The sequence below is a fragment of the Cricetulus griseus genome, chromosome 2 (assembly GCF_003668045.3).
Source record: "Cricetulus griseus strain 17A/GY chromosome 2, alternate assembly CriGri-PICRH-1.0, whole genome shotgun sequence".
NCBI classification, from domain to species: Eukaryota; Metazoa; Chordata; class Mammalia; order Rodentia; family Cricetidae; genus Cricetulus; species Cricetulus griseus.
Genome location: NC_048595.1, coordinates 15156643 through 15183172, shown reverse-complemented (window position 1 = coordinate 15183172; position 26530 = coordinate 15156643). Strand labels below are relative to the sequence as shown.

The window sequence follows — 26530 nt, the reverse complement described above, 5'->3', positions numbered from 1 at the left end:
GGAAGTGTCATGTAACGAGAACCTTGTCCCTGGGTGTGGGGGCAGCTAGTGCTCTCTGTGCTAAGCAGGCAGGCTGCAGTTGATCTCCTGTAAGCTCCAGGCTTGTAGCTTTTTGCACAAGTTAGGCATGTTTGTTGAACTCCACTATAGTGGGCTTTCTTTTGGGCCTCCAACCAAACCTCAAATCATGATATGAAAACTTACTAGTTAGGAATGCTCAACCTTATCTTACTCTTGTCCCCACTAGCTCTGATAACTCAAATTCATCTCTTTCTCTTCATCTACATTTTACCTTGGGCCTTTTTGTCTTTCTTTTATTCTGCATGTCCTACTGATGACTGGCTGGCCCCAGGCATCTCCCTTTCTTTCTCCCTCGTTGTCCCCACCACCATCCTCCAGCCTAGATTCCTCCTTGTACTTATTCTCTGTCTGACAGCCCCACCTATCCCTCTACTGCCTAGGCTTTGGCCATTCGGCTTTGGGTTGGTTTTGTTTTCTAGATCGGGTTTCTTTGTGTAGTTCTGGCTGTCCTGGAACCCTCTCTGTAGACCAGGCTGGCTTTGAACTCATGGAGACCAGTCTACCTCTGCCCCCTGAGTGCTGGGATCAAAGGCTTGTGCCACCACCTCCTGGCTCAGCTTTTTATTAGACCAAACAGTCAGGTGCCTTAGGGAGGCAAAGCAATACATCTTTACATCATTAAACAAATGCAGCCTAAACAAATGTAACACATCTTAAAACACAGTTAAAATCATTTTCACAACACTCCACATTGTAACTGTTTCTGAAATCTTGTGTGTAAAGGACTGAGACTTTGTACAAATAGGAATAGAAGGATTCAGAGCTGGAGAGATGGCTTGGTAGTTGACACCAGCTGCTCTTGTGGATGACCTGGGCTCTGTTTCCACCACCACACAGCACTTCACAACCATCCGCCACTCTAACCCCAGGGCATCCACTCTAACCTCTTGGCCTCTGAGAACATATGAATGCATATAGTTGATAGACATACATGTAGGTAAAACACCCATACACATTAAGATTAAAAATAAAATTTAAAAGAAACAGGCTAGAGGATGAGACAGGTGCAACTGTGTGAAAACAACGCAGAAGGTGTCTTCTGTCTGAGATTGGCCTCTGGTTGATGGTTTGGAGCAGCAAAGACAGAAACCTTCCAAACCTTTACAAAGAGCCATTTTCTTTTGAGCTCATCACAGGTGAACATAGGTCATGTTAGTATGCCCTGTAGATCAGTGCGCACTGTAGCCACTAAAGTGAGGATCTCTGTGGAGGGTTGCTGAATGGTTGACATACATGGCTGGGTTGAGTAGGACAATGGCTAAAAGCATGAACTTTGGAGCTGCCTGGCTCTGCTGTTTCATAGCTGAGTGATCTTCCACAAGGCACTTACTTGCAAGGGGCACTTGAGGAATTGTGCCTTGTCCGGCAAGATGTCTGCACCTTATAGAATCCCACGACACAGAGCAGAAGCCAGGAGGCCACAACAGAGGCTCTTACCCTAATCTGGGGAGTTTGAGTAGACCAGCTGACATTGAACTCAGCACCTTAAAGGGGGCTCCAGCCTGCATTATGTTAATGGGTTTGTTTTTTATCTTTTGTTTTGGAGACAGGGTCTAGCCATAGAACTCACTGTGTAGCACAGGCTGGCCTAGAATTCCTGATCCTCCTGCCTCTGCCTCCCAAACTCTGGGTTGGCAGGTATGTACCACCATGCCTGATATATTTTAAAGATGGGCCTGACAAGATCTGACAATTAAAAATAAAATTTGAGAGAAAGAGAAGTCAGGGTTTTTGTCTTGAGCACCTAAGGGTCAGAGAGGAAAGCATATCTGTTCCACAGGCCTGTTCATTTAGTCCTGAAGTCCATCTAAGTATCGTTAACTCTGCCAACAACAGATTGTGCCCTGCCTCGGCCAATGGTGGAATACTGAGGACTGTGTCAGTTGTTTTTTGAGAGTCAGAGTGCCTGTCCTCACATTTTCATGCTACTAGGATTAAAGGTTCTCCAGGTCAGGTATAGTGGTACACATCCGTGTGCTGCCAACATGGTCCACACAGTACGACTCTGTCTCGAAAAAGGAAAAATAAACTTTCTCTTAACAGGATTGCCATTAATATTTTAGTAACTTTGTTTGTCATCTCCTTGGTTTTGACTGGCATTCCTCAGGTGACAGTATTGCTCACTCAGTGCCAAACTGACTTGAGGTGAGAGACTTAACACATTCTGTCCCCGCTGCAGGCGTTCAAAGAGTGGATGAAGGTGGATGGAATACTGTTCAAGGGGCCAAGAACAGCCGAGTTCTAGACCCCTCCAAATTTCTGAAAATCACTAAGGTGAGTATGATGCTTTGAAAAGTTTACAAAAGCTGGGTGCATGCTTGGAGTCCTAGTACTTAGGAGGATCTGAAACGGAGGGCCATCCTCAGCTACTTAGCATTTTAAAGCCAGCCTGAGCTACATGAGCCCCTGCCCCCCTCAAGCCCCCAAGTAAGTGTGCGTGCGTGTGTGCGTGCGTGTGTGTGTGTGTGTGTGTGTGTGTGTGTGTGTGTGTGTGTGTGTGTGTGTGTGTGTGTATGTGTTGAAAATTTTAAACATACACACAGAGTTTACAGAGCCAAGTGTGGCAGCACACACCTGTAAATCTAGCTTGTAAGAAGTTGAAACAAGAGGATTGCTTTGAGTTTGTGGCCATGGAGGGCTACATAAGCAAACTGACAAAGCAATTTGCAAACCTTGGGCATGGTTGTATTAGAAGAATCATTTGAAACTTTGTATTTCATTTGGCAAATTAATAAGCTGTTCTGAACAGAGGACTTGAGCACACCCTGGAAAGCAGGGTGGCTCCCATGCTGTTCTATGTTGCTAATCCAAGAAAAAGTTTAAAGGCCCCGGGGTCCCACCTAAATGAACACAACTCCAGTTTCTGATTGATCGTTTTACTTTGAGGCAGGGTATCCTGGCTGGCCTGGAATTTGTTAGTAAACTAGGTTATCTTGGAGCTTTGCCTGCCAAGTGCTAGGATTAAAGATGTGTACCAACACTGCCTTGCTAAATTCATGTTTTCTAAACTGAAATTCAAGCAAAATTGTTTGCAGTGAACTAAAGAAAGCCATTGTAGAATTTACCTGTGAATAACCCCTGGCCACTTTTATTGCAGCCCACCATTGATGAGAAAATCCAGCTGGTTCCTAAGGCACAGCTGGGCAGCTGGGGCAAAGGCAGCAGCGGTGGAGCAAAGGCAAGCGAAACTGGTATGTGTGGAGGGTCCTCTTCCGGCTGCCTGGGTCTGTTACTGCTTTGCATTGCTTTCCCAGTGCCTGGCACTGTTAGGAAAAGGTCTGTAGACTGATCTACCTGAACTTTGCTTAGTGGCTCTCAATATCATGAATAAAAGCTTCCTTTTCTCTAGGGCTCTTTCAATATTTAAATTTTTTTTTTAACTCTTGGGTTTGTTTTTGTCAGTATGAGCAGATTGCATGGAGGTTTGTGTGTATACCACATGTGTGCATCTTGCCTGCAGAGGTCAGAAGAGGGTCTGGAATTTGGGATCTAGAATTACAGGTGGTTATGAACTGCCATGTGGGTTCTTGGAACTGATGCAGGTCCTTTGTTAGAGCAGCCAGTGTTCTAACCACTAAGCCATATCTCTCCAACCTCTCCACATTTACATTAAGCTTTTGTTGTTTGTTATTTTTATTATTTTGAGACAGGGTTTCTCTGTGTAGCCCTGGCTGTCCTGGAAACTTACTATGTAGACAAGGCTGGCCTCCGGGTGCTGTGATTAAAGGTGTACCAGGCCAGCACCAGATTTTTTTCAAATACCTGAACTTTTAGAATGGGAGATGAAGATGGAAAAATCCCCTTCGTGCCTGCCTGAGTTATATAACAAGACACTATCTTCTAAAAGCTAGGCATGGTGGCACACATAGAAAATGCTACTAGCTCTTAGTAGACTGAGGTAGAAGAACTGCCATTAGTTTGGGACACGTAGGCAACATAGTAAGAAGCAGACCTGCCAGAGCTACAAGCCAGTAACACCCTATCTCAAAAACAAAGAGCAGTGTTGAGTATGTAGCTTAGTGGTGAAGCACTTGCCAGTTGCACAAGGATCACTGTACACCAGAAGAGGAGTATCAGGTATTTTACGGGCTTGACTTTCGGGCTAAGAATGATGCAGTCTCTGATCTGTGGCAGTACGATACAGTATTATCATCTACAAAGCTCACATTCCCTGCCCTAATTGAAGAGATGCTCACCTTTGATGGCCTTTGAGAGATGTAGAATTAGTGTTTTTTTAAGACTGTGTCGTGTGCCCCCCTACCCGTCAAGCCTGGCAGTTGGTGGTACAACTGTATCCCAGAACTCTGGAGGCAGAGGCAGGCAGATCTCTGAGTTTGAGGCCAGCCTGGTCTACAGCAAGAATTCCAATAGTCAAGGCTACACAGAGGAAACACTGTCTTGAAAAACATACCAAAGTGTGACCCCTGGTAGGTCTGTCATGATCCAGTTGACGTTTCAGTATTTAAGTATATAAGCATCAGAAATTGGACTTGGTGGGGTTTTTCTGTTTTTGTTTTTGTTTTTTTTGTCTTTTTTAAGGTCAGGAAGTTGATAGGGGGCGGGAGTGGATCTGGCAGAAATTTCGGAGGATAAATTTGGGGATAATTATGATTAAAATACAATGTGTGATTCTTAAAGAATTAGTAAAGATTTTTTTTTTTTTTTGAAGTTCACACTCAATCATACAATCTAATTGCAAATAAGCAAAAATCCCTTACAATGTCACATATCCTACTCAGGTTAACTTACATCCTGAGGGATGATTGGTTAGTTGGTAGGGGTGTGTGTGTGTGTGTGTGTGTGTGTGTGTGTGTGTGTGTGTGTGTGTGTGCGTGTGTGTGTGTGTGTGTGTGTGTGTGTGTGTGTGTGTGTGTGTGTGTGTGTGTGTGTGTGTGTGTGTGTGTGTGTGGTTGTGTGGTGTGTGTGTGTGTGTGTGTTGTGTGTGTGTGTGTGTGTGTGTGTGTCCATCGCATAGAGTCCAGGCTGGCCTGAGGTCACTGTGTAGCTGAGTTGACCTTGAACCCATGGACTCTGCCTCCATCGTTCTTCAACCTGAGATTACAGATTTGCCACCACACCTGGCTGAATATGTTTGTAAGAACAGAGATTTGTGGTGAACAGAAGTCTCTCCGCTCTTTGATATGCTAACACCTATGTTGTGCTTGTCAGAATGTGATAGGTGTCACCTACCCTTGTTAGGAATCACTGTCTCCAGCCTCCCCCACAGGGTGCCCCATCTCTGCTGATGGTAGATGCTAAGCAATGGGCAGGCGAGGTTGGTGCTCGGATGGGAGGACTTACTGGTCTTTGAGCTTCTCACCTTTCTTGGCTCTCTTGCTTGATGAACTGTCTCCACTCCGTTGCATAAGGAAGTCACTGCCCTCGGCTGAGGCTGCAGTTCAGGTGGTAGAGTGCTGCTCAGTGTGCACAAAGCCCTGGGTTTGAGCCTTAGTGATTCAGGAAATGGGTATGGTGGAGAATGCCTTTGATTCCAGCATTCAGAAGAGTCATGAGGAGCTGAAGAAGTCACCCTCGGCTATGTAGTGAGTTCCAGATTGGCCTGGTCTATATGAGATCTTACCAAAAAAGGAATAGATTGGGAGGGGAGTTCACCTGTTGTCCCAAGAGTCGGAGCCCACCTGGGCAACATAAACCTGTTTCAAATTTTATTTTAAAGATTTATTTATTATGCATACAGTATTCTGCCTGCAGGCCAGAAGAAGGAATCAGATCTCATAACAGATGGTTGTGAGCCACCATGTGGTTGCTGGGACTTGAACTCAGGACCTCTGGAAGAGCTGCCAATGCTCTTAACCTTTGAGCCACCTCTCCAGCCCCCTGTTTCAAATTTTAAAAGGAAAGAAATTCCTGGTGTTATTCCTTACTCCTGGGAGGCAAGAAAACAGAGTATTTGCATATTAACCATGTGATTTGTGTTTTGTTTTTGTTTTTTTGTTTTTTTGTTTTTTTGTTTTTTTGTTTTTTTTCTAAATCTACAACACCTATAGATGCATTACGGTCAAGTGCTTCCAGTTTAAATAGATTCTCTCCTCTGCAACCTCCAGCACCTTCAGGGTCCCCATCAACCACACCTTTAGAGTTTGATTCCCGAAGGGCATTAACCAGGTAAGAATTGACTTTTCACATAGCCTAATGGCTGTCCTGCTTGCCAGTGTCTGTGTCCGTGGCACGCATGCATCTCCTTTCCTGCATCTCTCTCCCTCTGACATATGTGGATTGTAGTGATAACCCTTACGTGCATTCTGTCCATCCCTAAAGTCAATGTCTTCCTTTAGTCTTCACACACCATAATTACTAAGGGAGGAATATAATCAGGCATTGGCTTTTAGGCGGGGTGGAATGAGGGGAGAACAGGTTATCTGCCCATGCTTTCTTCCTCAGGTAAGCCCAGCTGCCCAGATAGAGAGGAGTACAGGCAGGTCTAGGCCTTGGAAAGCTCTTCTACTGTAAAAATGTCTCAGAATGTGTAAATTTAAGGAACATGACTGGCTACCACCTGTCTCTGTTGTTGAAGTTAAATAATGTCTTTCATGAGTAGATTTCTAGGCATTGTTCATTCTTGAGGCTTCTGCAGTGGTCTGCTGTGCACAAGCCAACTGTTTGGTAGCATCTGGACTGTGGCCCATTGCTTCTGTGCACTCTGGGGGTTCTGATTTTCCTGTGCTTGTATATGTTCTTTGAGTTGGCTTCTGTCCAGCCCAAGTTGTCTACTCCTCATCTCCCCCTCTTCTGCTTCTGAGTCACCACAGTCTAGAATTGTCTGAATAAATTGACAGGAAGATGATCAGAGTTGATTCTCTCTCCTCTCCTCTCCCCTCCCTTCCCCCAGAGTTCTCTTAAGATGATAAGGCACACCTTTAGCTGATAAAGGCAGCTTCTTCTCTCGGATAGTTCCCAAGTATTTGGAGTTTGTCAGGTTGTGAGTCTCCGCCCTGTGTAATGGTGGTTTCCTGCCATTCATTCAGCTCACACCTCATTGGTGCCTTTTTTTCTTCAGAGTTCTATAAGCTAATAACTCCTAAAATGTTTTAGAAGAAGTGAGGGTGTACCTCAACTGTATAGCATGTACTCCACCAGCTTAAGGCGCTGGGTTTAATCTCAGACCCCCACACTCAAAACCATACAGTTGAAAATAAATTTTTCATGCAGGTCTTGTCATTATCCAGAGTCTTGTATGTAATAGACTCAGTGTTATGATGAAGCATAAGGGTAACCTTGGCAGTTTCCAAGGCAGGTGAAGTTGATTGAGGCAGGGGACAAATATGTCAGCAAGCAGAGCTTGAGTGAGAAGTGCTATTAGGAAGGGAAGGGAAGGAAAGAAAGAAAAAATAGATAAAGAGACAGAGAGAGGACAGAAGAGAAAAGGGAGACAGGAAAAGTCCTGTCTTCCCTGGGGAACAGCAGGAAAGAGACAATAAGTGGGTGGGGTCTTTCTTTTAAAGGGGTTCTTTGCACCTGTGTGCAGACTACACAACCATGGAATCCTGGGCTGACCAGGATAATGCCTGAGTGCATTCTGCCAGGTGACAGGAGCAGGCCAGCATAATACCTGAGTCCTTACACTCAGTGCCTCCAGGAAACAGGCAGGGCTCTGTATCATACACACTTCTACTTTTTAGTTATTGCACTTGTGTGTGCATTGAGTAGGGTAGGCAGGTGTCATTTATATGTGTGGAACTCAGGACAACTTGAAAGAATTGGTCCTGGAGATAGATGAAACTCAGGTCATTAGGTTGCCAGCAAGCACCTTTACCTGCTGAGCCATCTCACCATCCCCATGTTAATGTCTTTTTGTTAATTATTATGATATGAGTACATTGTATTTAGATATATTCACTTCCAGCCAGGCGGTGGTGGTGCACGCCTTTAATCCCAGCCCTTGGGAGGCAGAGGCAGGCGGATCTTTGTGAGTTCAAGATCAGCCTGGTCTACAAGAGCTAGTTCCAGGACAGCCTCCAAAGTCACAGAGAAACCCTGTCTCGAAAAAACCAAAAAAAAAAAAAAAAAAAATATATTCACTTCCCTATAAAGCCTGAGGACCGTGTTTCCTCCCCGTTTCCTTCTTCCAACTTTATACCTTCTACTTTTTATTTATACATACAAATATATGTACATGCATGCATAGATGCATATATACACAACCTTGTTTGCAGAGTTAGAGCTGCCAGTGTGCTCCCTGGTATGGGGCATGCACTGGAGCATGGGCAGCAGACCATGGCTCACATGACTAATGAGAGCAGACTCTGCCTCCCTCAGCAGCCGTCACCTGTGAGAAGCCCCTACACCGGAGTGTTTGTTTTTGTTTTTTGGTTTTTGGTTTTTTTTTTTTTGGTTTTTTTGAGACAGGGTTCTCTGTGTAGCCTTGACTGTCTTGGAACTTGCTCTGGAGACCAGGCTGGCCTTCAATTCAGAGATCAGCCTGTCTCTGCTTCCCAAGTGCTGGGATTAAAGGCATGTGCCACCACTACCCGGCTTATACTGGAGTTTTTATTTAAAGAGTGTACATATCTTTCAAATTATTTTAAGTAAAAAGGTCAGACTATCCACAAAAATTAAAAAATAAAATTAAGTATCCTTTTCCTACTAAAGGTAAAATTAGAACATCTTAGCAAGTAGTCCTTTGGAAACTCACATGTGTGTCTGATTTGACAGTATGCTTTGAAATATAGTCAGAACCTGGTCTCCAGAGTCATGTGGGAGGCTAACAGGTGGCTCAGTTCTGATCATATGCTTGCCAATCAAGGGTGGCGACCTGAATTTCATCCCCAGTACCCATATTATGGTGAAGGAGACATCTGAACCCTCAGGGTGCCCTCTGACCTCCACGTGAATGCCATGGCATGTAGATTTAAAATAAAGTTCTGTGTAGAAAGCCTGCATTCTCAGTGGTAGTTGGTAATAATTAAAGTGTTGTTCTGTGGTTTGAATATGAAGCATTTCCTCTTGACATGTGTTGTTCTGTCCTTTAAGTCGTGGGAGCATGGGCAGGGAGAAGAGTGACAAGCCACTTCCAACTGGAGCAGCCCGCCCCAACACTTTCCTGAGAGGCAGCAGCAAAGACCTGCTGGACAATCAGTCGCAGGAGGAGCAGCGTAGAGAGATGCTGGAGACGGTGAAGCAGCTGACTGGAGGCGTGGATACGGAGAGGGCCAGCTCTGAGGCTGACCGAAGCAAGACGAGGGAGCTAGGTGAGAGGGCTCTGGGGGCATAAGACAGACCTAGCTGCAGGCCTTAAATTCAGAAGCAAAATGCAGGGGCTGGAGAAATGACACAGTAGTTCAAAACACTGACTCCTCCTCCAGAGGACCCGTTCCTGATGGTGGCTTCCAGCCACCTGTAACTCCAGTTCTAACCCTTGGGGACACAGCACTTAGGTGATGCAAGCACAACACTCATACAGATACAGGAAAATAAGGAGTAATAAAAACCACAGGTACTTCACGCATGGGTAAAATTCGGGGCGCTCATTGGCAGCACAGGCATAGCACCGACATTTTCTACCATCAGTCTCCTTGCTGAGTTGTATCTTCACAGCACTCTCGGACATTGGATGACGAAATCGTCATTCTGAGTTTCTCACAAGTCCTTTCAGCACCTCACTGTCCACGCCAGAGAGAAGGCTATTCACGTGTCCGCCATCCCTTAAGAACCATCCCCCCCACGTCATCCTGAACACCCCTTAACCACGACCTGACAGGCATGGTTAAGTACACTTGTAGCTGGCCCTTAGGAGGTGTGGTTACAGTGTCTCCCTCACATCTCCATTGCAAAACCAGTTTGAGAGCGTGTAAATATTAATCAGCCATGATCCTACTTTACTGATACTTTTGTTCTTTTTTATCTCATTCATAGTGAAATCAGAAATGTGTGCAGTGTCACCCCCTGACAAGCCTGCACTGTCAGAAGAAGAAGTGGAGAGGAAGTCCAAGTCTATCATTGATGAGTTCCTACATATCAATGACTTTAAGGTACGTGCTGATGACAAAGGAAAGCACCTCTTTAGGCAACCCAGGTCAGAGAGCCATGGTAGCTTGGCCTGGGTCTGGAGTGTCATTATGAACAGGTAAGACATGGATTAAGTTTTCCCAGTCCTCAGGGTTCAGATTGCTCAACTCATGCATTTGTTCCAGGTACCATGCTTTAAATTGATGTTCTCTGTATTCACAAATTTCAGGGTGGGAGGAGAGAATGGTTCCCAGTCATTGTAACCGAGGGGAGGCTAAAGTGACTCTGGCATTAGAAGTAGAGGCAGCATATTACCACTATGGCCACTCATGGCTCCCAGTTCCACCTGTCTGGTCCCTTAGACATATCCTCATCATTCTCATATGGCTGCCATCACGTTTCTTATTTTGTAAGTAGGAAACTGAGGCACACAAGGACAGGGAGTGTTCAGAGTCAGGCACCTTGAGACACTATTCAAGACCCTCCTGTGTGTTTGCCCTTCCAACTTCTCCACTATTGGTATATGGATGTCTTTATTCAGATAAACACAGCCGGAGAGAGTGCCCTCAGACAGCAGGCTAGGGAGCCCAGAAAAGAGACCGCTCCCACGTCTGTCTTCTCCTTAAGAATTCCCCACTCGAGTCATCCTGAACCTCCCCTGACCACGCATCACGGGTGTAGCCAAGCACATCTGTAGCAGCTCCTAGGAGGCGGGGCTACAGTGTCTCCCTACAATTCCCCTTTTAGTCTAAAAGAGATTAAAAGTTAATAGTGTAAAACATCCAAAATTAACAATCATAAAGGTGAAATACAAGAAGATATAATAATCTTCTAGACTTTAAGTGATGCTTGGTAGGATAGGCCTCTTGCCTAACAAAAGTCCACAGTCCAGAGACAGAGCAGGTAGCTCCACAGATGTCCTCTGAGCTGGAAGAGTTGGCAAAGGTCATGTGACACAATCTAGTTCTCTCCTCAAGGTGAGGAAGTGTCCCTTGTGTTAAACATCTGTCATAACTTAAATATTTTTGCTTTAGTATGAAAAATCTCATAATTCATTTTTCTGAACAACATAGTCTTTATCTGCTTTTGTACATAAAATCACTTCATTTATGTCTCAGCTTTTCATTCCTTTGGAAGTAGGAAAAGTTTATTTCCGTTCTGAAGGGTTTTGTTTTATTTTATTTTTATTTGCTTTGTTTTGGTGTTGGTTGCTTGTGAGGCATAGCCTAATGTAGCCCAGGCCAGCCTCAAACTCACACTGTAGCCAAGGTTGACCTTCAACTTTTAATTCTCCTGCCTCTGCCTCCCAGTTGCTGGGTTTGTACCACCAGCACAGGTTTATTTTGTTCTATTTTGAGGCACAATCTTTCTGTGCTGCTATGAGAATATAGAGCAGGGTCTTACTCTGTGGCTCAGGTGAACTTGAAGTGCACTATATAGACTGGGCTGACTTTGAACTTGTGGCAGTACTTGATAGTGTGCACCTGCAATCCGAATGCTCGGGAGGTGGAAACAGCAGAAAGATCTGATCATTTACATAGTGAGTTCAGGGCTAGCTTTGGCTACATGTGACCCCAGCTAGAAAATGGAATGGTGTGTGACTAAGAAATTAATTATATTCTTGCAGTCACATAGTACTAATAAGTGGAGCCAGAATTTAAGACTTCCTATTTGTCTTGCTCTACCATGTATGTTTTTGTTTCTTGTTTTGAGACAGGGTCTCACTATGTAGCTTTGGCTGTCCTGTAACTCATTGTGGAAACCAGGCTAGCCTCTAACATGGAAGTTTTTAGCCTATGCTGTCTCTACTTACTGAACTCCCTAAGGAGTTTCAACCCCATTTTAGGGAGTGCTACCTAGATTTACTGCAGTAAATATCATAAATAGCATAGTGAGCTGCTGTGGGGAAGATGGGCAGGACTGTGGACATAAACGATAAACAGATGCTAGAAAAGAGGAAATAAGGCCAGCCAGATGGCATAGCTGGTGAGATGCTTGCTGCCGCTCCTGATGGCCTGGATTTAGTCCCCTGATGTCACACAGTGGAAGGAAGGAGTGAACTGACCACTGCAAGTTGTCTCCTGGCTTCCACACATGCTCTGTGGCTAAGCTGTCTTACCAGCCCCTGTCCAGCTTTGTGACGTGTCATCTGCAAATGTGTTGGGCCACCTCATAGATCTCCTTGGATACATAATTGCACATGGGCTTCAGTTGTGCACAGCTGCCCAAACAATGAATAGTCACTTCTGGTTTTAACCTGGAAACTGAAGAGTTGCATTCCTGCTTTCTTCTGCAAAGGACAAGGCGAGTAGGAAGGCAGCAGCCACAAGACAGCTGGCAAGAACCTGTCCCAGGTGCCAGTATTGTGGAAGGTTAGAGAGACATTGTGGCATGGGTGTCCACTCTCAATCCAAGTCACCATCAAAAAGCTGCATTGTACTTAGGGGGGCAGTAGTGGCAACTTGAAGACTTCCTGTGCACCCCAGCGTAAGCCTTTTGAATATGTGGGAAGATAGAATAGAGACACTGCGGACACTCGCTTCTGCTGCAGTCAGTGGCCACCCTTCTCATCTCCACCAGATGAGGGCAGGGAGCTGCACTGGTTACTGAGCAGGCTAGTCTGACAGGCTTCTGTTCTCCAGTCCAGAGACTTGCCTAGCCAGGGCACTCCATGATCCATGTAACTTCCTGTGATGGAAGATGGTGCCAGTACTGGCATTCCAAGGCAAGATAACCCTGTTGCCACAATAGGTCTTATTTGTTTTGGCTGGAGGTGGAGGTTGGTTGGTTGGTTGGTTGGCTGGTTGGTTGGGTTTTTTTTCCAGAGAGGGTTTCTCTGCGTAACAACTCAGTATCGTGGAACTCATTCTGTAAACCATGCTGGCCTCTGCCTCCCAAGTTCTGAGACTTAAACCGTGAGTCACACTCCCGACTCACATTAAAGTCTTTGAATGTTGGTGTTGAATTTGATTTATAGTCCTTTGTTTTCAGATTTTTAAAATGATGCATATGGCACACACCATTACATCATCTATACACATTATATGCATATGTGAATGTTAATTTTAATTAATATTTTTTTCAAAATCTGCACAGTATAAAATAATGCATTTGTATGTTAATCTGTTTTTGTTTTTTGAAACAGTCTCATGCTGTAGTAGAGACTGGCCTCAAACCATGTGGTAATCCTCCTGCCTCAATCTCTTGAGTGCTAGGATTACAGGTATGAACCATTACACTGTGTTTAGAAACATATTTTGTCACTGGTTCTTTGAGTTATTTTTAGTAAAGCTGCTAACCCGGGGCATTTAACTGCTCTTACAGAGGATACAGGTTCAGTTCCCTGCACCCCACGTGGCAGCTCATAGCCAACTTGACTCTTATTCAGCAGACCCTAGGCTCCTACACCCAAGTAAAACACAAAAACAAACATAAAAGGCACCCAAAGTGTTTGCCATATGAGGCCATGCTCCTGGAGGGGAAGGAAGCTCAGTCGCACTGTGCTACCCAGTCTCCGTTTCAAAATTCATTAAAGCCATCCTCCTGCCTCAGCCTTCCAACCAGCCCCACACAAGTAGGACTACTGAAGTGTGCCACCATGTTGGGATTTTTTATGCTTTTCTTTGTTGAGTGATGTGGGCCCTCACTGTGTCACCCTGGCAGGCCCTGTAGTCAGTGTGTGGCCCAGGACAGACCCGAACTCAACGGCCATCCTCCTGCCTCGGCCTTCTTTATACATGCCACCACACCTCACTCAACATTTCCGTTTCTTTCCTCTCCCCTTTCTTTTAGGAATTTGCTATAGAAGCCTTTTAACATTAAATAAGATAAAACTGGAAAATTGTCTTGTGTATAAAGCTTTGTCCTGCTTTTAACGTAAGTATATTTTGAAGCAAGCCTTTATTTGTTGTTTGACAGGAGGCCACGCAGTGCATAGAGGAACTGAGTGCCCAGGGCCCACTGCATGTTTTTGTGAAGGTGGGTGTGGAATTCACCCTGGAACGGAGCCAGATCACCAGGGATCACATGGGCCACTTACTGTATCAGCTGGTGCAGTCAGAAAAACTCAGCAAGCAGGACTTTTTCAAAGGGTTGGTATCCTCACACCTAAGCTGATGAGTAATGGTTTCCATTAATGACCTTTGTGTCCACTGTAGTATTTTAACATCATGTGCGGTGTGGATTGATAGAATGGCAATTTGTAGGCTAGGCTTTTATGCAGGTTATCTTGCGGTTTTCTCTGAGACTTCCATCTGGTATCTGTAATGTAAAAGGCCTGACCAAATAAAGCACAGTTCATTATCACAAGGCTTTAAGTCAGCGATCCTCCATTTTCCTTATTAAGGAAAGTTGTTGGGTTGGTTTGTTTCTCCTCCAGAAACTTGTAAGTTTATGTGAAATGGTCTGGAAGTCTCAGAGATTGCCTGAGACTAAGGTCCCTACATACCTAATAATTTTCTTCTACAAGAATCTTAACAATATAAACTTAAAAAGAAAATACTGCCAGGCAGTGGTGACTCACACCTTTAATCCCAGTACTCAAGATGCAGAGGCAGGCAGATCTCTGAGTTTGAGGATAGCTCGGTTTTCAGAGCTAGTTCCAGGACTACACACAAAAACCCTGTCCTACAAAAAAGGGGGGTGGGGGGAGGAGAAAATACCTGTGAACTTGTTCTATGGAAACCCTATGTTCAGAGGGGGAAAAGGTGATTTTATCAGCAGCATGGATTTGATTCCCAACTGTGTTTTGTAAACTGCTCCTTGATAAACTGGCTGACTACAAAGTGGAAACACAAGTCAAGAATCAAGAATGTGGTGTCTTAGTTGTGATATGAGATGAAAATGATGTATTGCTGAGTGACAGGATCCTTGAGTTACATAGCTGACTCTATGCTGAGAGCCCACAGAACACAAGGTGGCAGGATCAAGTGATTAACCCAGAAATCCTGGAGTTCTTCCAGATTGTGTCCTCCAGTGACACAGTAACAGCAGAGTGTGTGCACAGTGAGAGCATGGCCAAGTCTCTTCTGCATAGCAAGTGGATGTCATAGCTTTGCAAAAGCTATAAGGTCAGCCAGGCGTTGGTGGTACACTCCTTTAATCCCAGCACTTGGGAGGCAAAGGCAGGTTGATCTCTGTGAGTTCGAGGCCAGCCTGGTCTCCAGGGCGAGTGCCAGGATAGGCTCCAAAGCCACAGAGAAACCCTGTCGGGGGGGGGGGGGGGGGGGGAGCTGTAAGGTCAATCATGTTGACATTGGGATGCCTGAAAACCACTGTGAGGTGATAACTTGAGTGTTTTGAAATGGTAGCTCAGGAAAGCCAGCCACCCTGCCCTGTAGAGAAAGCTCCTTTTACATGGAAATGAAGTAGTGTGGAGGCCTCTGCTCAGCTCCTGACTGGAATGTGGGGTTGCAGCAGGAAGGCCAGCACACGGGGTATATAAGGAGGACACAAAAGTCCTGGCTTGCCCTTCATTCCTCCCTGCTTTTGATGTAACTGGCAGATTTGTGCATGTCTCTTGCCTCTGGTTTTAAAATCTATTGTATGAAAACCATTGCCAGGCAGTGGTGGTGCACGCCTTTAATCCCAGAACTTGGGAAGCAAAGGCAGGCAGATTTCTGTGATTTTTAAGGCCAGCCTAGTCTACAGAGTGAGTTCCTGGACAACTAAAGCTATTTGTTATACAGAGAAACCCTCTCTTGAAAGAAACAAAACGTTAACAAAGCCCCGAATTGATTGCACTGCAGCTTTCAGCCCACACATGACTGTGCCGACTCTCTAGAAGCCCTTTCTCATTCTTTCTGTGTTTTTAAGACACAGTCGGGCTCTGTTACAGCTCATGTGGGACTGCCCTCTTACCTTAACCACCCTGTGGCTTAGCCTTCCTAAGTTTTATATTTAATTCCCTTTATTTTACTTCACAGTAAGAAATTTCATAGCACAAAAGCCTGGAAAAAGCCTTAGACCACCAAGTCTTGTAACTTGAAATGATGCTTGCCGCATCATGCCCGCTTCTGTTCTTGTAGTTTCCCATGATGTGGGTCTCTGAGATACGGAAGTCTGCCTCTCCTCCCGTGTCTCTGGCTATATGGTAGCATGTGTTTAGTCCATGATTTTATGATAGCTCTAACCCACACTTTACATGGCTACCTAAATATTTCAGAAGTCACTTCCATACAGAGGTGCTCTCTGCCCGCCCTCTGGCTCTGTCAGTCATGCTTGCCTGGTGTTTACTCTGTCTTCAGTTTGCCTTTACATGTTCAGGTCTCTCCCTACACTAGTGTGAGTTCCAGAGTATCATACCTGACAGGACATGCTTAAAATGCACAGACTTGTTACTCTACTGATATGGGTCTCCATTTAATTTTAACTTTCAAATTAATATTTCAGTGATTTTTTTTTCTTGTTCTTTTTCAGTTTCTCTGAAACCTTGGAATTGGCAGATGACATGGCCATTGATATTCCCCATATTTGGTTGTACCTGGCTGAACTAGTCACCCCCATGTTAAAAGAAGGGGGGATTTCCATGAGAGAACTTATTGTGTAAGTTGTATTTGTTCTTTTTAGCATCTAGCAGGGCAAACAGACTCAAAACTCCCATATTCTGTGCCATAGTGCTGTCCATTGGCGCCTCTGGACACTCATGGACACAGCCTATGACTCTCAGCCTTTGATTTCAAGGAGAAATTGATACATTGTCTAGACTGGCAATATGTTGGGGATAGGAGAGCCCTGTGGTGCTTGGAGGGTGGTGGCCATTGCAGACACAGGTCGGAGTTCGGGTTGTTTCTGGGAGTTTCCTATTAGTCCGGGTGTGTCCCACCTTTGCTGAGTTGTTCTGAGCTGCTTTGCTACATCGTGTGCTCACGGTTCTGATGGCAGTGTCCTGAGCTGAGTGTGAACTGGGATCGGTGCTACCATGTGTTACCCAGGCTTCTCACCTTCAGAGCACTGCTGTCCCTACAGCACTTCATACCGTTATACTCTGTAAACACCATGACCTTCTTCTTGAAAATACACAAAGTGCACATTGGGAATCGTGAGACCCTCGTGGGAAAAGAAGCAAGAAAAATAATTTAACTGGGCATGGCTTCAGTTAATTGAGAGAACCTTTTTTGAGGAGTTTACAATATTGGCCCTGGAGAACTTAGTTTAAGAAAGACTGCTTTAGGCTATGGGAAAAGTGGTTTCTTTCTGCCTCACTCAGAACATTCTGATTTAAATGTTCTTGTGACTGACCTTAAGTGAGTGTCACTCTTTCATTTGATGTTGTGGGTAAGCAGAGTCACTGAAGTGCCTGACAATAAAGACAAGTCCAGGACATCCACAGTCCCTCTCCTGCTCATCCGTGAAGCAAGCACAAGGTGACCAGGGAGTAGCTAACCTGCATACTCCCTGTTTGGCACGTATCATTTGTCTGCTGCTGTGGAACAGACATGATGTCAGTACTTATTCACGGCTCCTGTCTTTTGCAGAGAATTTAGCAAGCCTTTACTTCCCGTTGGAAGAGCTGGGGTCCTGCTCTCTGAAATCTTGCGCCTTCTATGCAAACAGATGGTGAGTGTTAGCTGAGTGCCAGGCCTGTTGATGTGGCCAGAAGGGCAGTGATATGAGCAGTTCAGGTATCTGTGTGCAAGTAATGCTATTCCTTTTTCATCTTGGGAAGAAAAGTGTGCCTCTGCTTGGCTTATTCCTATCAGCCTTTGCTCTTCTGTCACCAAGAAGAATTGTCCTATCTCAAACTAGAATGGATTTCTGTGGTTGTAAAGAATCCAAAGATACTTATTATTTGTGCCTGTGTGTTTTGTCTTTTCTTGAAACAAAATGACTTTGTTAATACTTATAATAGATTTCAATTAAAAAAAAAAAACTTTCAGAATGGGACTAGTGAGATGACTCAGTGATCAAGAGAACTTTCTGCTCTTGCAGAGGACCCTGGTTCAGACCCAGCACCCACATAGTGACTCACAACTATGTGAACTCCAGCTCCAGGGGTTCCGATGCATATTTTTGGCCTATGTTAGTCAAAACACTCATTTATTCACAAAACAAAAATAATTGAAAACTTTCAGACAGGATTCACAAAATGGCTAATTTTACTACTTTTGACTAATGGGTTGCTAATCTCATTAGAAATAGGGTGTAAGAATGACTGTGCAGGATGGTGAATTTTGTCTGTATAGGTTGGAGGTATGAGCCATTGGGAGGGAGGAGGAGGCCTCATCATGACTTGGTGTCTAGAAGAGGGTTTCAGCGCAGAGCAGAACTCTCTGGAAGATGTGGGGTCCCTGCTGGGCTGGGTCTGAGCTGGAGGTACTGGGGTGATAGATTATAATTTTGTAGGTTGTCATTTTTATTTTCCTTAAGCCAAGATTTCCTTCCTGTCTTGCTCTGACCCGCAGAAGCCCTTCGGTGCCTATTTGTGAGACCTGTGTTAAATAGATGCTTTCCATAGCTTGCTCCGGTGACTTCTTGTTTTGTGATAATGTTCTCTACCTTATAGCACTAAAATGTCTACTAAACTATTCTTTTAAGTTCAACATTCCCTCTTCTACATCCTTTAGAGTTCTTACTTAGAATTTGTTATAAACTTTGATTTTTTTTAGTAACAAACCAAATAACAAAACCAGAGTTCTGGTGTGTTTTTTGTCTGGTGTATGTGTGCGTTTACTTGTTTATTTTTATGATGTTGAGACAGAGTTCCATTATACAGCCCAGGCTAGGCTCAAATGTATGGCTGTCTTCGTACCTACCCTCCAAGTACCAGGATTACAGGCATGTGCCACACCGCTCAGCTAAAACCAGCCCTTCTCTTGGTCTAGTGTATGATTATGTCACAGCTAAGGACATCGTCTTAATGAGGCAGCAAGGGCACCTGCTCATGTGCTTGAGGCTGAGCATGATTCTTCTGCTCAAGTTGGAAGGTTATCCTGATCAGGGATGCCAGAGAGGAAGGTGCCTGGCTTCATGACGTGTACATGCAGAGCTATCCAGGAGGGGGACCGTGTAAACATGGTGTGTTAGGATGTCAGCAATTGTTGGCTCTTTCCTAAATGAAGCATCTAGTAAGTTGATTCATAAGCAGTTAAACTAAATCATTCTCTGTTTTGCTTATTTATTTATTTTTAGATTTGGGAGACAAGGTCAACTCTGTAGCCCAGGCTGTCCTGGAATTTATTATGTAGTCCAGGCTGGCCTGGAACTCAAGTTCTGGGGTTATTGGTGTGACCACAATGCCAGAATCACCATTACATTTACATGTATTCAGGCATCTGTGTTTGAAAGATAATACTTCAGTTAGTAATGAACAATACTGAATTTTTGGTTTTGTTTATTATTCTTTAGTCTCTAGAGGTCTACACTTTTTATGTCAAGCAAACCTTTTTCCCTTCTTGCAAACAAAGCTGATGGATGGGTTTATGTCTGTTTTAGAGCCATAAGAAAGTAGGCGCCTTATGGAGGGAGGCCGACCTCAGCTGGAAGGACTTTCTACCAGAAGGGGAAGATGTACATCATTTTCTCTTGGAGCAGGTGAGTCACAGCTCCTTTTGTTGGTTGGTGGTTGGTTTGGGGTTGTTAGAGCCCTTGTATAGCGTTCATTGAGGCCCTGGGTTCTAACCACGTCACTGCAAATCAGGACAATGATAATGATCATAAGTAAATCAAACTAGTACTATTGATGGCCTAGAATCTTGAGTCAGTAGTAGAGCCCCAGCATTTCAGCAACAAAGACAAAAATGAGAGCCTTAGTGGAGGCAGCATTTGAAGTTCGTGTTTTAGGGTTCCTCCAGCCATACAACCAGAAGATAATTTTAGGTGTCAGGTACCACATCCAGCACATCTCAGGAACAGACCCGACGGGGGCTGATACAGATGCATGGACAGGCAAGTTTCATTTGGGTGCGCTGGCCTCTGCCATGGAGAACCTGTAGCTTAGCATGTTTATTATAGAACAGAGAGGCGGGAGTTCTGCATACAGATAACAGGAGAAAGGCTAAGAATCTCAGTCGGAGCCATCTCTGTAGGGGAAGTCTTCAGGCCATAAATATGTAGGGGAAAGGCTATGGTGGACATCTCTGTGCCCACTGTCAACATTCATACATAGACCAGAAAGGAAGGCGTTGCCGTTTCCCTCTGGCTCTGCGGCTGTGGGGTTCTTGACATGGCGCACATTCGCCCAGGACTTCACACACACAGGGCTTTCTCTGTTCCCCAACACCAGGAAACTCCAAGATTGAGAACCTGAGTTTGGTCTCCAGAACCCTTGTAAAAATGCCAAGTGTGTTCTCGTATCCCAGCACTGGGGAGTCAGAGACTGGAAGATTGGTAAACCTGCTAGCCAGACAATGTAGCCTGATAATTGAGTTCCAGGCCTGTGAGAGAGCCTGTTTGAAAACAAAGTAGATGGGTCCTCCTTACAGACAAAACCCAAGGTTGTCCTCTGACCCACACATGCATGTGTACACACGTGATTAAACCCACGTATACACACACAGTTCAAAAAGAATACTTAACAGACTCTTAGTGGCCCAGAAATGGACTTGATGAGTAGTGTGACATCACAAAAACTGCCAGTGTTCTGAGCTCCAGTTTGAAGCCACAAGGTACTGGGGACGGGGTAGAATGCCACTTAACAGGCAGAGAATTGTAAACAGACAGTTTAAAACCCCATTAATAATAATCAAGGGGGCCTCCGATTTGATAGCCAAATGCAGAAATTTATGAGCGAGAGCGCAGCAGCCGTGCACTCTAGTACTAAACAAGCAACTGTGGGATGCTAAGTTGAGGCAGACAAGACACCTACAAATTCAAATCCTGAAACACTTGAGGTTGGGCGTTGTGTGCCAGTACCTGGAATCTCACCTCTTGGGGACTGAGGTAAGACCTGCAGATAATCGTCCAGGCTACATGTTTGTCTCAGACAAACAAAATTACTTCAGGAAAACTGGAACTAAGGCCATTTATAACAAACAGCAATGGCGTACCTGCTGGTGCACGTAATCCTAGCACTCAGGAGTCAGCTGTCTCTGTGAATTTAAAGCCATCCTGGTCTACATAGAGAATACTATCCAGGACTACTCTAGCTCCAAGGGGAAAAATTGTTTTAAACCACCAACAACAAAAAACTACAGCAGTAAAAATAATGTCAATTTAAAAAAATAATGTCAAGCCCTTTGCAGTGCAGTGTGGGTTTCTCTTGGAATCACAGCTGTTCGGGAGCCTGATGTAGGAGGATTACTTGTTTACCATAAATTTGAGGTCACCTTGAGCAATGGAACAGAACAAAAGCAAGGAAGGAAGTGTTATCTTTGGGTCAAAAACACCATCGGAGTCGATGTGCACTTGCTTCAGCTGTGGCTACAGTCTAGGTACACTAGGGACGTGCTCATAGAAGAACCCACAGAGCTGAAGAGACAGCTAAGCAGCTACTTTTTTTTGGTTTTTCGAGACAGGGTTTCTCTGTGTAGCTTTGGAGCCTATCCTGGCACTTGCTCTGGAGACCAGGCTGGCCTCAAACTCACAGAGATCCGCCTGCCTCTGCCTCTGCCTCTGCCTCTGCCTCTGCCTCTGCCTCCTGAGTGCTGGGATTAAAGGCATGCACCACCAACATTCGGTAAGCAACTACTTCTTTAAACTTGCTATGAACCTAAGGCTGTCCTTGAACTCCACCATCGGGCATATACCATTAATCCTAGCACTCGGGAGACAAAGGCAGTTTGAAGCCAATCTGGTCTACTGAGTGAGTTCCAGGAAAGCCCCGTCTTTGAAAAACAAAACAAAACAAAACAAAACAAAACAAAACAAAAGGCATGTGTCATCACCACCATTGGGCTAAAAGAAGAGTTTTAGCAAAAAAGCAAAAGATAAGGCAAAATGATCACTGTTATGAATTCTGTTCCAAAAAGTGAGTAAAATGTTTGAGTAAATTTTATGATAATACATTCATTAACCTCACTGACATGAACAAATATCTAGAACAGAGATTGTGTTTGTAGTTAAAAATGTTCCTACAAAGAAAACTTGAGGGTCCATGGTCTTTCTGTGAATTCTACTACATTTAAACACTAAGCAATACTGAGGAATAGTGAACTCCACAAAGTAGTCTGTCAGTTGTGGAAAACCAAGGAAGTCTGTCTGCTTCCCTTTTGCTGCACACTTAATCCCTACACTGAGCAGAAGCAGGCTGATGTCTGGGCTAAAGGCCAAGCCAGGGCCACAGATTGAGACCCTGCTGAAAATTCATTCTTGAACACAGGGAAATAAAGTTATTGATACATGTCAAGCAGTACATCAGGATGAAATCCAGACACTGGGAAGTAGTGCAGAGTCATGCCTTGACCTATGCTGTTCAGTAGTCCCAGCGATGAGAAAGTGGGCTGGGTGTCTGGTTCAGGTTACATTCCCTTTGTTGCCTGTGATTTAGAAGACAAATGCAGGAGGTGTAGGGAACAGGAGTTAATGGTTATCCTTAGTTAGTGTGTCTATTGCTGTGAAGAGACACCATGACCACAGCAAATCTTACAAATAAGGAAAATATTTAATTGAGGGGGCTGGCTTACAGTTTCAGAGGTTCAGTCCATTATCATCATGGCAGCGTGCAGACGGACCTGGTGCTGGAGCAGTAGCTGCCAGTCCTACATCTTGCAGGCAGCAGGAAGTCGGTTGAGACACTGGGTCCTATCCTAAGCATAGGAAACCTCAAAGCCCACCCCCACAGTGACACACTTCCTCCAACAAGGCCATTCCCACTCCAACAAAGCCACACCTCCTAATAGTGCCACTCCCTTTGAGGTTATGGGGCCAATTACATTCAAACAGAGACCTGGCAATAATAAAAGATGTTATGGTGAGCTCAGGTGTAAGTGAAAGCCCAGCCCTCCAGGTACTAGGAAGAGGTAACTGATACAAGTGTTCCCTTCAGTGAGCATTGCCTTGTCAGTGGTACAGCTTTGTTTTCAAATTTCCCTACTTTTATTGACATTTTAAAAATGAATTGCTTCGTAGCTCAAAGTACAGTAAAATCTGGTGGAATGTTAGGAGGTTTTCCTTGAAGATACTGAATCCCTCACAGCATTAGAATAGTGTGGAAAGTTTATGGTTATACAACACTGATGTCTTTTAGTTTATGTGTATGATGTTTTGCCTGTGTGTGTACTTCAGGCACATGCCTGGTGCCCAGGGAGACCAGAAGAGGAGTCAGATCTGGAACTGGAGTTACAGATGGTTGTGCGCACCATGTGGGTGGAATTGAACCTGAGTTTTCTAGATGAGCATCCTGTACGGTACTCTTAACCACCGAACCAGCTCTCCAGCCCTTGATTGACGGTTCTTAAGAGGCTTCTGGCTGTCGTCCAAGTGTGAGGAGTAGGCCACTTACCAACACTGAACCAGACAGAAGTCAGAAAAAAGGCTTTGGAGGGGCCAGGGCTAGTGTGGCTCAGTGACAAAATGCTCATGTGACACTCTGACAGTCTTAGATTCCATTCCAAGCTGCCAAGGGGGAGAAGGAGAGGTAGAGGGGCGAGGCAGGCGATTCTGTGAAAGAAATAAAACATTGGGATAAAAAAACAATTCAAATGAATTGTGTTTAAATTTTTAATCAATACCACATTCCAAAAAGCACTGAACAAAGCTTGATTTGTATGATCTTTACTACTCATGTTTGTCTTCGTGGTGTGTGTAAAGACAATGTATAGCCAGGCAGAGCCACATATCTTAATATAGCCTGAACAAAATGTATGTTTTTTGGTTACTGACTTGTCAACTCCCAGTTTCTATAACAACGGATAGCATCGTTTCTTGCCTTTGTGCTTAGCATGATCAGGGTCCTTAGGACCTGGCACTGCCACTGTTCTCTTATGGGGAGGCTACAGTCTTAGACCTCGGGCTCCTGTATCATAACTCCCCACAAGACTGCAGCTCACAGTGATCCAGAGGTAGCAAGGCAGAGAGAACCCCAGGGAGTTAGTTTGCCTTTTTATGGAACAAATGCACATTTAAGGGTTTGAAAATAGAGCTGTCAAGATGGCTGCAGGTAAAGGTACTTGTTACACTCCTGGTGGCCAAGTTCATTCCTTAGGACCCACATCAGGTGAAAGGACAGAGTTTGGGGTGAAGCAGTGGCTCAGCAGATAAAATTGTGTACTGTTGCTGTAGAGTTCCTTGTCAGGCTGCAGACAACCACTATAACTCCAGCTCCAAGGGGTTGGACGCCCTCTTGTGGCCTCTGAGAGCACCCGCACTTAAGTACACGCCCACAAGGACACATGATTAACAGTTATTCTCTGACCTCCACATTTGTGCCCATACATATATCATGTGCAAACATACATAAAAATATCACAGCGTTTTCATTTAAAAATAGATTTAATTAGGTATGTGCATCTCCTAGTGCAGATGCCCTCAGGCCAGAGGTGGCAGATCTCTCTGGAGCTTGGACTCAAACTCAAGTCTCATGTAATCATCACACTGAACACTACCAATGTTTCATATTTGGTTCCAGAAATTGGACTTCATAGAGACAGAAAGTTCCTGTTCCTCGGAAGCACTTTCAAAGAGAGAGCTCTCTGCTGAGGAGCTGTCTCAGCGGCTGGAGAAGCTCATCATGGAGGACAAAGCAGACGACGAGCGGATCTTTGACTGGGTAGAGGTACAGACACTGACCGTGCTCTGCTGGCTCTCGGGACGATGGCCAGTGGGTCCTCGAGTCCCCATGGCAGTCCTCTACTGCAGACCCTTTACCCTCATACACTGTGGCTTTTGTGCTAGTATGTTTGTGTACACTGTATTTAAAATTCAAAGACCACTAGGTGCTCAGTCTTTTTATTATTTTTATTTTATTTATTTATTATTTACTGGGGTGGGGTTCTTATTGTTTTTGTTTTTGAGGTAGGGTCACATTGTATGTAGCCCTGGCTAGTCTGGAACTTGCTAAGTAAACAAGGCTGGCTTTAAACTCAGAGATCTTGCCTCTGCTGGCATGCGCCACCATACCCAGTCAATTTCAATTTGAAATTGACTGAAAAGTCAAGTAAAAACCTATTGGGAGCACAACCCCATTTCTCTGGGTCTCATTCCAACCCTGTGTAGTTAACATTCCTGGTTCTGGAAGTGCTTATCTGTGAGCACAAGGACCTCTGTGCCTCCCTCGGTGTAACTATCTCTTTCCTAATCTTCCTAATCCATTTGTGTTATAATTTATTCTTAGATGGCAGCTGTGTTAACCACTGTGCCACCAGCACACAGTGTTTTGTTTATTCTTGAACTCAGCATAGCCTCAGCCTTGGCCTTCTGTGTGTGCAGTGACACATACTGGCTGTTACAGGCTTTCTCTTTTGAAAGTCAGCCTGTGGCTCATATGATTAGCACCATTCCCTTCGTAGTTCTCCAAAGATGGACAGTATGTCAGTGGTTTGAACTTTCACTTTTTGATTCATTACAAATTTGTGGTGATTTTGCTCTTTTGTTACTGTCCTTTTAATTGTTAAACTTTATTTCAATTAACAAATTTCTTTACCAAAAAATAGCACCTATTTGACTACTCTTAGGCTCTGATACACTAACATCTGCAATAGTTTCTTCAGAATTCAAGCTAAACAGTCTTAGCAAGGATAATTTAAGAATTTCATACATTTCACGTTCTTTCCCCTGACCTAACTCTCCCAATTCATCCTCCAGCTCCCACTCAGCTTCATAGGATTTTTTGTGTTTGTTTGGTCTTTCGAGAGAACCTCTCCGTGTTATGTGGCTCTGGAACCCACTCTGTAGATCGATGGCCTCACTCACTGAGGCCACCATGCCTGGCCAGCTTCATGTTTATGCCAGTGTCTGTTCTTGAAAGAAGGCTAAGCAGGTAAAAACTCCTGCAGCCAAGCCTGATGCCCTGGTTCAATCCCCAGAACTCACATAATGGAGGAGCGACCAGCTCCTGCAAGCTGTCTTGACTTCTACTCACAGACATACACGTGCTCACTCTAACCAAGTAAGTCAGTGGAAAATTATTTGATTATTTTTTTATTTTAAAGAGAAAACAAAAGACAGATTTCCAACAAATGTAAATTCTATGTAGTAAAGATAACTCCTTTTAAAAACGAAGACAAGAGAGCAGGAAAACCATATTTGTGGCTGGCCTGTCGGTGCCTGTGCCTGAGTCTGGCTGCTGACAGCCTTTGGCAGACTCATCCTCCTTCCTTCGTCCACATTTTTGCTTAACCTGGAGTCTTCTTTGCAGTTTTTCCCAGGTCTTTTCTACTGTAGATCCTATAATCAGAGTACTTAGTCTTACTTGTACAAGGAGGGGCAGTATGTTCCTTAGTAGCCCTTGCGAAGGAATACTCAAATGATTTAGAAGTGTCTAATTATGTTTAGCTAATGCTTGGAATCTCATCCATTGTGAATTTCAAGTATTGTTCAGTACTTAAAATTGCTCTGCTAACCTCTTTTTCAATAATATTGTTGAAGTGCTGGGCAGTGGTGGTGCACA

At 44.5% G+C, this 26530-nt stretch overlaps 1 protein-coding gene across 13 annotated transcripts in view; it reads left to right on the top strand.

Moving 5' to 3' along the window:
- The window catches only part of Eif4g3 (eukaryotic translation initiation factor 4 gamma 3), a 205253-nt gene that overhangs the window by 173039 nt on the left and 5684 nt on the right, over positions 1-26530 (top strand). For all 13 annotated transcript variants that reach the window (XM_035439492.1, XM_035439495.1, XM_035439496.1 and 10 more), the window contains 10 exons: positions 2261-2355; positions 3179-3272; positions 6090-6207; positions 9073-9290; positions 9955-10070; positions 13966-14138; positions 16465-16590; positions 17523-17604; positions 19480-19578; positions 24551-24697. In XM_035439492.1, the coding sequence (XP_035295383.1) occupies positions 2261-2355; positions 3179-3272; positions 6090-6207; positions 9073-9290; positions 9955-10070; positions 13966-14138; positions 16465-16590; positions 17523-17604; positions 19480-19578; positions 24551-24697 (1268 nt within the window). The remainder of the gene's footprint in view (positions 1-2260; positions 2356-3178; positions 3273-6089; positions 6208-9072; positions 9291-9954; positions 10071-13965; positions 14139-16464; positions 16591-17522; positions 17605-19479; positions 19579-24550; positions 24698-26530) is intronic.